Below are 13,086 nucleotides of genomic sequence, written 5' to 3' on the forward strand. Positions count from 1 at the left end.
AAGTGGGAAAATAGCCCGTAAGCATTTGAGACCAGGCCCTCCCATGCAATGAAGTCTGGAAATGAGGTAATGTTTGGCTATCTGTGCTGCATGCGGCCAGTGAAGGTCTTTGAAGCCAAGAGAGATGCCATCTGATTTTCTTTCAATTTATGCAGAGTCCAGCCACTATATTTTGCGTCCTTTCTAAATTGGAAGTCTCTTTCAATCGGATCTCACCTGGAGAAAGTTACATCAGTTCAGCCTCATTTATATCACTGCCATGGTCAGCTCTGTGTGGTGTTGTAACCAGACAGTTGACGGTATCCTTTCTTGTAACCTGATAGAGGTTGGTGTTTTTAAACAAAGTGCCACCTTGGTGGTACAAATAAAGTTTCCCAATGAACCAAACCCCAAAGTTCTTTATTATATGAGCTGATGGTGTGATGGGCCCTAATTCATTTAATCTGACCAATGGTAGAGTGGTGACTGAAAGGTCTCCCTCCAAGATAATTTCAGTCTCGGAGTCTATTTGGCAGACTGCTCTCCTTCATCCAGTAATTAAAATATTTGAGGCTTCACAGTGTAGGGTGAGCTGAGTCAGCACAAAAACGAAATAGCGCTCATGAGAGTGGTGGTGGTAGTGAACAGAACGCCATAGAATGCTTCCCGAGAGTGCCTATATTGATAGTTATAGTCCTCGGAATAAGCATTCTGATTGGCTGTTCAGCTCGCAACATTCTTATCTGGGTACTCGAGTTACCGCCACATTCCGGGAGTTCGTGTGTTCCTTTATTGTACCAGCAGAGCTCGGCTCAAAAGGCAACCCTGCTACTTTCAGCTTATCAGCTGCTGGAGCATTTTCCAAGGCTCACTGATGGAGAAGATGAAAACAAGTATGAATTATGAGTGTGATCAGGTTACTAGTTAGGAATACTGAACTTTCGGTGATACTGGCATGAATTTTTCAAACCAGGACATCAGGTCCTCACAGTAATATTCTTGTTTGTGTGATAGGGACTTGTCTAAAGTATATGGCTCAGTTACTTGTCTGAATATTTTGAAAAAGTGTCCTCATTTGACGTGTTGATTGATAAAAACAAGTTGCATATTACTGTTTGCTAACCTTTTGTACTGCTCTCTGGTACTTGTGTATTTGTGTTTACAAATCTGTCAGGTGCTGATTGGGATTTTCTACATTGGCCCAGTTTCCGGCCAACTATCTTCACATTAGCCATCTTTAATTTGAACCACTTGTTGGCAGCCTTTCCAGAGATTTTGATTTTTTTGATTTTTGTTTTAGTTTTGGAGGGCTATAACCTCCATCGTTTACGAGGATTTTTCGTTGTGATTTTCATTAAAAATGTCTCGAATGTTTGTAGATGCAGTTTGATAGTTCATATTTTTGAATACTTCGTGGATTGTTGTTAGCAAGACCTTCCCCCTTTCTTTGGTGCTAGCTACGAGTAGGGTCGGCCTGATGGAAGAATTTAACTTTACTGTGGTTGCTTTTCGAAGATGTAGAAAATGTGACCATAAAATTAGACCCAGATTGGGGCTTGGTGTTGACGCCTGCGGTATTGATACTTCAAGTGAAGACAAGGTCCACTGTTGCCTACAGACTGAATAGGGACTTGGATCTAGATAGTCTACATTTTTGCCCACTATAACGGCCAGTTTGTTCCTCAACCTAGAGTTTAAAGATGGCCATGGCTTGACTTGCCTCTGTGTGATAGAGCTTCAATGAAGGCAGGGTTGTGTCCCGGTTTATGTATTACTTGCAGAACGAAAGATGTTTTGGTGCAAAATGAGATCCACTCTGTTGTGTTCAAAGGTGCATAATTGAAACTGTTGATTTGCGAGTACATCAGCAACATCTGCTGCAAGGTATGTTCTGTAGTAGATCTGGAAGCAGGGTTGAATGCAGTGGTGGCAGTGGATGCCCGTGTTCTGTCCCTCCTAGGATAACATGGCCCATGTCTTCAATCCTTTTGTTGATTCTGAGTGAGTGATTCATTGCAGAAGGAGGATTTATTGGGCCCAGCTTGAGTGCCTGGTTTGTGCGTGGGCTGGGCTACTGCGGCTGTAGGACCATGTTGGCCTATTCATTGCGAAGGTTGTATTTCATAACCTGTTCACTGAAACAAGGATATTGATGGAATGCGAAGGAGTTAGAACTTGGGTCTTTGGAGGTTTTGGTTTTGTTTGGAACCTGTGCTTGGTGTAGGGTTGCCAAGTAATGGTGGACTGTACATTGGCACAAAAGAGTCTTCATGCTATGGTCTTAATTTTTGTTGAAGCCCATGTCATGGGTGAATGCTCTGCTGAAGCGGTGAACCAGATGAGTGTGTTATCTCATTGGCCAAGAGCATAATGAATTCTCATTAAGGCTGTTGGTATGCGTTCCCTGTGTATTTTGTCAATTTGGTTCTCTGTTTGACATTAACCTCTTATTTCGCAATGGATTGAATTTCCTAGAACTTTCTCTGCAGGTTCCTGCCTCGTACCTGTTTACTGGGAATATGATCACTGTTGTGGAAGTGGTGGGACTCTTGTCTCTTAATTTTTGTATTGCCAAGTTGGTATACTCCCTTCGTTCTGCAGATTGTTGGATGGGTGCTTGAAGGGCTCTTTAAGAGCGTTGTAAACTTGCTTGATCAACAGCTCCAAAACATAGGCTAAATACACCTGGAGAATACACTAACCAGAGGGTTATCTGTACACTCAAGACAAGTCGGTGCACATTACCATAAGTGTTCTTCTAGCTGATGTTTAATGGTTGCTATTATGGTGCGGGAGGACGTTGTAGAATGTAATAGCCTGAAGTACTTAAAGTATTTCCTTTGAACAAGAGTGAAAGGAATTGAAGAGCCTGGAGAAGCGTGCCTCTCTAGCTTGTGCAAGCGGAAGAGTACTGGAAATCCTTAGAAATGAGATGGGAAGGAGCAGAGCCCAGAGAAAATCAAGCCGGAAATATTAAGTTTCATTGGAATGCTTACTGTGGCTCAGTGGCTCTGTCCTGTAGGTTGTTTCCAAACTGAGTTGAGCTCGACCATAGAACACTGCACAAGCAGTGTATTATATGTGAGGTTCTTTGTTAAAAAAAGATCCATTGTTATAATGAGATGTGTGTTGGAAAAGAGCTAGGAATTGAGGATAGGGAGCTATTAAATATTCCTTCTTGTGACATGGCAAATATAGTATATTCACTCACCTTGTCATTTTTCTTTGAAGCAAGATGAATGGAGCAATTCTCTTGTAAGGCAGAGAGGAAACTGCCCCTCATGCTCCAAGGTGTGTTAGCCCCTCCTTGAGGCGTGGTGTTCATGATAGTGCTTTAATCCAGCCTCTTGCTGAATCTTAGTAATAACCTGTGTCCTTCAGATGAAAGGCTCACGAACCAGAACCAATTTGCACTAAATATCCTTAGTTAATCAGTGAGGTGCTGGAGGTAAGACCTTTAATCACGTTCCAGACCCTTGTATTCCTAAACATTTCAATAAAAATAAATGAATTGATTTCCTCTATGCAAAACCGCCTTTTACTTCTCTGCAAACTGAAGGAATACAAATGTTTCTTAATTTCCCCTCTATGGGCCCCACGTGTTACCCATCTCTTTAGACTCCTCCTTTCCGTCACCTATGCACTTCCTCCCTCGACTAGTACAGGTAGCTTCAATTGTAACACATACTCTGGCCGAATTGAGAAACTTGGGTTTGTTCAGAATACTAGTCAAATTGAAAGAGTGAATTCTGCGTTCTAATCTGAGCTCCCTTTTCAGTATAAATTTTAAAATTCTTGATGTGAATCAATTTGAATCATGCTCTTTTCTTGAAAAGGCAATATTAAAACAAACTGACATGAGGTTTTGTAAGATTATTATTGTTATTGATTGGATAAAATGTTGGAATTCTCAAAAACAAACGGCATGATTCTTTGGGAAAAACTTTCTTCTCTGCTCTTGATCGATCAAAGCTTATGTAATTCACAAGAACCACTGTGCCTTTGATAGTTTGAATCGTATGTGGGTATTCATGATCTAGAACTTGATCAGTGGGATTTTGGGCACTTCCATAAGCTACAGTGCACAAGAAAAAAATCAGAATTTCTTTTCTTTTTTGGGGGGGAAACTTTGCTACCTCAACAATCTCTTTACTTGGAACTTACCCCAAAAGATCCATTTATGATTTCGGGAAGACTCACATCAGCTTTGGTTCCTCACAGAAAATGGATGGGAATTGGTGCAAGCAAGGCTATATGATCCAATCCATCCACAACTCCTATTTGGATTTCTTTCTTTATTGAGTGCGACCAGTAGTGCCGACCCACACTGGGCCTTTTTACGTCAAATTGCCCACACCATAGGGCCCAAGAACCATCCTGAAGAACCCTTTGGTGATTGCTTAAGTCATCACCACGTGTTCAAGGCTTCTGGAATTTTGCTGCCATATTTTGTGTTTTTCTGTATTTTGGGGCCTTTGTATACCCTGGACTGTTCCACCATTCTTCTTTTTTGTGCAGCAAGGAGACTTGTGTACGAATGTCACTCATACACCAGAAGGAATCACTATTGGGTATGGAGACCATTATGTGCTGTCAGCAGCTAGCATATGGATGCATAGTTATTGAAGCAAATGTGTCCTATTGTTGCCAGGGCATTTATATAGTGCACTATTGCTCTCGTAGGACACCCCTTGATAGTATAGTAAATTTGTAATGCGAGTAAGTTCTAGAATGAGGCACTTTGAACCTAGAAAATTAAACGCAGCGCTTAACTGGAGAGGTAGGAAAGACGGTGAAAGTATAGATTCCAATTTAGGGCATGGCTGTGAATGTTTGTGGGCAAAAGGCACTGCAAATCAGGGCAGGAGAGTGACCTATTTTCTGCACGGGTGGGGGGGATCATTATTTAGCAGTCTCACTGAGAATGTCCAGCCTCCTAGTTGGTTTAATGAATATTGTGTTTTCAACCAATGTGGGATCTTAGGGAAATACATTTGGGCGGTATGGCATATGCCCACATATCTACCAGAGTTCACAGGTGCATCAGGCTGTGTCCCAATGTCTATCAGTAGCAGAATTCGTGTGGTTTAAGAAGTTGGTGAATGCGTGAATATTGGAAATATGGTAATAAATCAAATAGGTCTTGCAAAATTCTGTGGACCACATATTACCGATGTATATAATTGTAGGAAATCCAACATTCAGCATGGTCACCCCTGATTTTTTTGATTTTTTTTTTTTTTTTGCCTTTTGCTGGATCCTATGTTTTTGCTTGCTTTAGAACTCTGTGCTCTTTACTCCTGCTAATCAGTAGTAGAGAGCGGGTGAGCCCCCTTTAAACACGGTTAAATTGGCATGCGCCTAATTAGGAAATTTAGTTACCCGTATATTCTCAGTGTTTGGTATAGAAAGTGCACCCAGGGTTTGTAAGTTAAATGCCACTTGTGAAATGCAGCACATATTTTGCCATCCACTAAAGTAGCACCCCCAGGCACCCACTTCAGAACACTTGTGGACCTGCAGAAGCACAGACGAGGACTGAACCCTGCTGTCTGTGACCTGAGAGGAGCCCTGAAAGACCTGCTCACCTTTTGTACCCGGTACAAAGAAGTGGACTTCAAAGGTCATTTGGTTGATCTCTTGTGTGGCAACAGAAACATCAGTCTGCAAAAGGCCATTTTCCTGTGTGGCCAGTCCTAAAGTGGCAACTGGACTGGGGCTGAACATTGCTGTTTGCCTCTGACTAATACCCTGTAAGTGCTCTTCCTTGAGGTCCTGTGGGCCTCCGCAGTGTACTCCTGTGGTTGAATGGTACTAAGTCGGAAGGTAAAGTCTTTGACTAGGGCAAACCTGGTTGTTGCATCAGACCAAAGTTCCATCATTGGGCTGAAATCGTGCCTAGGTCCTGATAGTCTACCACTGACTATCCATTAGGTCTTTGTGCTAGTTTGGGCTATTTTCCATCATCTTTAGAACTTCATATCACTGTTTCCCATTATTGGGTCTTTGTAATTTGTTTGTATATTTTACTCTGTTTCTAATTTGGTTTGGGGTTTGTAGTGCATTGTATTTTAACTTTATTCCTGTTGTGTGCCATAGCTACCAGAGTGTTGAGCTAAGGTTACTGTAGTGACTTTGAGGGTTTACCCTGACGAGAGGTTATTCTTTGAATTGACCTGACGCCCACTCCCATTAATAATCCAGTTTCTTGCCAGAGTGAACGAAACTGTTTTGGCATAACCAAATAAAAAGATGCTTCTGTCACTTTTCAGTTTGAGCTTGGCCTGTATCAGCAAGTTGGCATGAATTTGAACGCACAACCTTAATTTGAGAGCATCTTCTCCTAGAAGGTGGTCTCTGATGGTATTAGATGCTTTGCCTTTTGCCTTCTGTTTTTAGAAGTTTTCTTGAGTGTGGCACTTGGGAAAATGGCACAATTGTAACAGCATGCTGTACCAGGTCATGCTATATTCTAGCCCCTCACTGAGGAACAATCTATTTTGAGTCAAACACCAAATACCCCTATGAAATTCATGGGTGCAACCTGTATTTAATTTATGCCAGCGGTTGCAGGTGGTGGGCACCAGTGATCATCACACTTTGAGCCAGAGAGAAGGATATGAAAGGAAGAAAAGTGGTGACATCCAGACTAGGCAACCTTCATGTTTGGCAGACATCAAGGCAAGCAGTGGGCTCTTACGGAAAACTTAGGATCCCCGGCACTTTTCTTGGCTTCGGTTAATTAAACACCTGGTTGCACCTTTTTTACAAGCTGAAACAATGGAAATCCCCTCTGACCGCATACCGCAGTGCTAAAGATAACTGTCTCAATCAGAGATATTCTGCGTTGTTTTTGCAGTAATAATAACACTACAATACTATTTTAGTCCTCCCACGTTATCCTTTGTTGCACTAATAGGGCACACAGAATTATTACTTCTGACATTTATGTCATGCTAAATTCCTTTTCAAAAGCTTCTTCTAATAACTATTGCATCTCTGAAAAAGGCAGGATCGTAAGGGCAGCTAAAAACTACCAAACAAAGGACAAGTCCTTCATACTGTCCCAAGTCGTACCGGCACAGCCTTACAGAACATATGATATGTTTTTGAAAGTCTCTTTCGGGCATTGCGAGACTGAGCAACATCTACCAAGTTAGAGTTTATCCCAGAATAGTAATATTTAATTTTGGTGTGTTACTGAAGTTGCCCCAGAGCCACTGAAGTGGTATGTATCAAACATCATATCAAATGAGGAGATCAGGGATTGCCCCAGGAACACAGTAGCCTCTGTAGCTTTTGTTGCATCCTCTGTACCAGACAATGCTCATGGTGTAAAGAGCCGTATTGGCAATAACCAGTATCCTCTCCGTTGCTTAGTTTTTTAAACTCATGCTTGCAGACTGCATTAGAATACAGCGATTTGTAAATACCACGATCCACCAGTGGTATTGCAAAAACACAAGCACTTGTGTAGTTGATTGATAAGGCAAAGGATTTTGAAGAATGTTAGCTTAACTATTTAAGACTTTGTAATCGAATCGATCTGCTGCGTGAATATGTAGCAACCGCTATAATGAAGAAGTGCAGGTAGTAGTTTACTAATTTTGTTGGTCATTAACTTTTCAATCATCCTTGGATTTGGGCATCAAGGGTAGGAGGATGGTTTGGAAATAAACAATGCCAGGCATTGAATCACTTGAAATAGTTATTTGAGTGGATATTTAGCCCCACAAGAATTTGCAAGGGCCTCTGGAGAACAGATAACTGTGAAAGGGGGGTGGAGAAGAAGTTTGTGGTCCCTCACAGGAGGTAATTGATAACTGCGAGATCCCCTATGAAGAACAACAAAAGGACTGTCCTGCTCCGACTCTGTAAGCCTTCATGATGAAAGAATGAGGGTAATTCGATCATTCAGAAATGAAGGATGAGTCTACATCAACAATTTTTTTCAGAAGGACCACTTGCCTTTAACCAGAGGCTTTTGGAGCAAAGGTAAGATCTTCCTTTGCTGAAAAACCTTCACTTGATTTTAAAGATTGATGCAAATTTAGGCCTGTCTCCATACTTCTATATGCAGCAAAGCGTTTAGAAAAAGTGGCCAGTCGACAGCTGCCGTCTTCTGTTGACGAGAATGTGGTTTTGGATGTCTTCCAAGGCATTTTTCAGTCTTGAAATGGGCACCTAATCAATTGCTATCAGTTTGTTTCGGATGATCTTAGAATGTCAGGGGATGGGAACAGTCGATGCATTAATTAATTAATTTATTTTTTATGTTCTATTGTACTCCATAGACTACAGTTATTTTTCCATAAGTGGCTTACTGTTGTACTCCAGACGTGTATCTTCAGTGGAATCAGCCTTTTTCTCTTGTTCCCATGGGATGCAGTTTGTCCATATAGGAACTTTTAGAGCACAGCCAATCCCAGTCTGCTAAGAGTGCTCCTCCATGTCAGTCCATCGCTTGTGTCCCGTTTAGCTTGTATCTGCTCCCATCTTCCAGAGTTATAATATCACATTTGACAATTATGTAGATGATCTAACGTGTTGCACTGCAACTTCCGAAAGCGTAAATCTTCCAAGATTGAGGGTATGTTGATCCAAGCCAGCCAAGCAAAGGGATAACCACTTGTGGCCCACATCATTGGGCACAATAATAGGAAATCTGCCTTTTTACTTGACTGACATCTATTGCTGAATAATCCGTTTGCATGCTTTTACCATCACAAGATACAATTATTATTTATTTATTTTTTTCAATCCTTTCTTCACAATGTCATACCCATTAACACCGTCATTCGAGCAAAAATAGACTTTTTCAGTTTAAACCTCCAATTAAACCTCTCTAGGCCTCCCTAGAAAATGCATTTCTAGTATTCTGCTCACTAAAAATGCTTCAGTGAGGGATCTTCTACAGCATTAAAAAAAAAAAAGTCCCAGTGATTTTCCAGGTTACCTCCAGCGCAATAGGTCATGTCTGTCAGTTTTTGATTTCAAAATTTACCAGATATCTCCAGAGATGAGCAACCCAAGAAGAGCTGCACTACTTCAGGTTATGGTGTCTAAACGTAAATTCAGTAAGTGTGACGGACAATCTTTTAGATTCCAGGAACAAAATAATTGGAATTCGGTTCTCCATATCGGAGGGGAAAGCTAGTCACCTTGAATTTAAATAAAGTAATAAATAAGAACATGGCTTTTTTTGCACTTATCACTAGTAGTTTTACCATCCTTCTTTTTCTGAAGGGCCATTCTTTGCAACTCTGAGTGTGCGCCACGATTAGCAAATGCGCACATAATGGCAATAACTAACAACTTATTGTGAGCGGAACAGTGGAGTCACTTTGGGCCCACCACATGACTGTTAGCCTGTGTAATCAATGATTGCCATCCCACACACTTTCACCATGGCCTCATGTGGAGCTTTTGTCCCACTGTGGCATCTATTTTATCCCTGAGAAGGGCTGTAAATGTGCAGCTGAAGTGTTTTCAAATAAAATTATTAAATTTGAAGACTTGTCTGCATAGTTCTTTATGAATTAGCTATAATACTTTATCATTCCTAGAAAGGAATTAAGGTCTTCCTTGTTGCCAGGTTCCTTGAAGTGTATTACTGCCTCAACCATTTCCTTCTTAGGGGTATTGCCAGGACCAGAAATAAGATGGCCTAGTTAATTTACTTCAAAATCACTAGATTGGCATTTCTCATTCCTTAGTGTTAGACCAGCACCCATCAATCTCATTCGCATCAATCTCACGCATTCATCATGCTGCTGAATAAAGATTCATGCACATTTAGGCCTGTCTAAATTAATACTTCATCTTGTTAGCACTTAGCATCTGGTATATCTTTTAACAATTTATATATTATCCTCTGGAACAAAAAGAAGCAAACACCAGGCCAAATGGCATTTTGTATTAAAACTGGAAGCACGCATAGCGGTAATAAATGCAGTGAGATCTTGGAAACACTCATCTAGTTTAACCTGGTTGATAAGCTGAAGCAAGAACAAGCATGCTGAAATACTGGGCTCTTGCTAAAAGTTACTATTTTATCAGTGGTGGGTAGCTGAAATCTGTCCACACCACTTCCACCACCTCGTCATAGTTTAATTCCCTTAAATCAGCACACAATCAAATGTCTTCATCAGGTTTGTCACTACTATAGGAGCTAACTATTCCATACCTTCAACTGGTTCAATTAACTCTGTGTCACGCAACCATTCTAAGCTCTTACTTACATCATCTTGCAGACTTAAAGGTATCCTTCTCCCTTTTGCTACCATAGTCACTGCATTATTGCATACCTTAATCCTGTGCGTATAACAAATAAGACAACCTACCTCTTTTCTGAAAATGTTAAACCACTCTTTAAATTTGGTCCCAGGATCCACCCACTTGTATTTGCAGAGAAGCATTTGGATTAAGGGTCACACCAAACAACATTTGATGTGGCCATCCTATCGGTTTATCTCCGCTCACAGATACATACTCTTTACCAAGGATACAGTTATGTTATAATTCAATACAATCTAAAAAAAAAAACATCTTGATGGTTACACCACAATGCCCTCCTGCTTTCAAATCCATTTTCTTACATTTTTCCTTCTTTTTTAAAATTTGAATATAGGTTTCATTTGAAACTATTGTTAAATGAAAATAGAATGTCAAATTTCATTGTTACGTTTTTTTTCATTAATCCTCACTCAGATGTCCTTTTTGTACACACCCAGCCCAAAACATTATTTCACCATCAATCTATTTTACTTCATGTTTCATCTTTTTTCTTTTTTACTTCTACAACATTTTAATAAATTCCCTTTCTTACCACACCCATGACAAGTTATTTCAACAGCAGGACATTTCCTGACATTCGCTTTTTATCCATGGTTACCACACCAGAAACATTCTCCTACAAAACGTTTTTTAACCTGGACCCGTAATCGATTTTTATTTTTTTATTTTAATTCATCCACCACTTCTGTCACAGGTGTTTCATGTTTATTCTTGCATTATTCCCTGCTCTCCTGTACACAAGCTCCTCCAATGCAAAACTTGACAAGAATGCAACACAATTCAGTATTATGAATGAACTCGTATAGTGTGCACATCACCAAGCGTGTCCTATATACAGAGATATATCCAGTCTTAAGATGTGCACATCACCGATCTGAACTTGCTCACTATAGGGGTACTTATCACAAATATTCAACACAAATCTTATCAATATAAAGGTGTTCTTCAACACCAATGTGCGAAACTTAACAGGACATAGTCAATACATGTTGTGTTTGAATGATGCATTGTTGTTACGCGATTTCCACAAATACCCTAATGAAAATGAACAGATACTAGTGGCTCTCTGAGCAGTGTCTGCTTGGTTTTTGCATGACCCATCAAAACTAGTAACTGTTTGTTTTATGTTTTTGTTTTTTTCTTTCAGGGTCCACTGAGGATAAATCCCAAAAAATTCCAAGAGGCATTCTTTCCCTCACCGGTAAGTGAAATGTGTTTTCCCTCAATTCCATCCCAAGCTCAGTTACTATTATCATCACGTGTTTGCTTGAAGCACACATTGGTGCTCAACCTGTTCATGCTGGACATCTTCCGCATTTATGTTGCTTCACCTTCTCGTCCTTATCTCATGGTTTTAGGGCAATGCTTGGCATAATTGGCAAAGGGATGTCTGCTGTGTTGATCAAATGTTCTCCATCTGTTTAATGTACCCAAATGTATTCAGGTTTAAGTCACCATTTAGAGTGATGTGACATGCTGCCACACTTATGTTTGAGGGGGGGTGCTATGGTTTTTCGGTGCAAGAATTCACTGTTGTTGAACTCGAATCGTGAAGGATGTTTGTTATGAATCATGACCTTTCTACAACATAAGCTACATGTGGTTGGGTACTAAGTTATGTTATTGTCACTTACATAGAGCTGGCCATTTTCTGACACCAAAAAGCTTTTCATTTTAGGTAGTCTTCGTTTGTAAGTGAGGAACCATTGTTTGCTAGTGGATGTTGTTGGTGCTAGGCTGCGTGTGGTTAATGGGAGACATTTGCTCACTGGTTAGTTTTGAACTGGTTTGTCTGAGGTAAATGTAGGGATATCCTTGCGGTGTGTTGGGTTTTGGTGGGTATACCAGAGATTTTGTGCTGTTCATAGGGTGTCGGTTTCCATTGCTTGGTCAGTGAAGTCCTTTCCAGGTTGTGATCTTTCGGTGCAGTGTAATGCTTGTTTGCCTGTTATGTTTCTGCAAGTTTTATCTGTGAGTTTCAATGGTGGATGTTGGCTGGAAGTGTGACTGTGCCACTGTTTTCCCCAAGCTCTACCACCCAGTAGGTTTGGAGCTGTTACGTGTGAATGAGAGTGAGGATGATCTGTTTGACGTGTGCTTTTTGATCATAACTATTTGTAGGGGACCGGGGTGGGAATCTGGGGACAATAATGTTATCCAATTATTGTGTTTTCTGCTGCCTTTTAATTCTGTTCAGTGTGTGGTTATGAAATGTACATTTGAATGAGCAGTACTTTTTTGACAGAAAAAGTTTAATTGTTTTTACATATGTTTTTATTTATATAATGAAATTGCATTAAAGTTCAGGGAAGTTTCCTTTCCTTCATATTCAGTTAATTGAATAGCTGACGAAGATTCTAATAGAGGTATTGATTTCTTCTCTGACATGGAATCAAGGTGGAGCAAACTGACATATGGAGTGCATGCATTGATATGTGAGTGGTTGATAAAATTCTCATTCTAAACCACAGTTTGTTGAGCACATCATATACTGGCGATTTTTGGAAGGCGACCGTTAGCAGTGGCACCAGCAGTTGTTTTGTTAGAACTATCATCCATAGATGATGCAGCACTCTTGTAAATGTGTTACTGATCCATCCTGACATTGCTGACAATTTGTTGCTGAAAGTGGTGCGCGACTGGCCCATCTATGCAAGGTGTAACTAGCGAAAATAGCCATAGATATCTACAGCAGTTTGTTGGACAAGAGCTCAGCGGGGTAGAGCGTTCATGCTCGTCCGCCATGATGCTGTGAGTGAAGGAACCTGTCTAATGCAGCTGAGGGAAATCTAAGAACTCAGGGAAGGTCTT

General features: G+C 40.6%; 1 protein-coding gene across 2 annotated transcripts in view; it reads left to right on the forward strand.

Annotated features, from left to right (window-relative positions):
• Nucleotides 1–13,086, forward strand: part of DIS3L2 (DIS3 like 3'-5' exoribonuclease 2) — a 714,887-nt gene that overhangs the window by 93,579 nt on the left and 608,222 nt on the right. For both annotated transcript variants that reach the window (XM_069212876.1, XM_069212877.1), the window contains one exon: nucleotides 11,423–11,476. In XM_069212876.1, the coding sequence (XP_069068977.1) occupies nucleotides 11,423–11,476 (54 nt within the window). The remainder of the gene's footprint in view (nucleotides 1–11,422; nucleotides 11,477–13,086) is intronic.

Source organism: Pleurodeles waltl, chromosome 11, assembly GCF_031143425.1.
Source record: "Pleurodeles waltl isolate 20211129_DDA chromosome 11, aPleWal1.hap1.20221129, whole genome shotgun sequence".
Classification (NCBI taxonomy): domain Eukaryota; kingdom Metazoa; phylum Chordata; class Amphibia; order Caudata; family Salamandridae; genus Pleurodeles; species Pleurodeles waltl.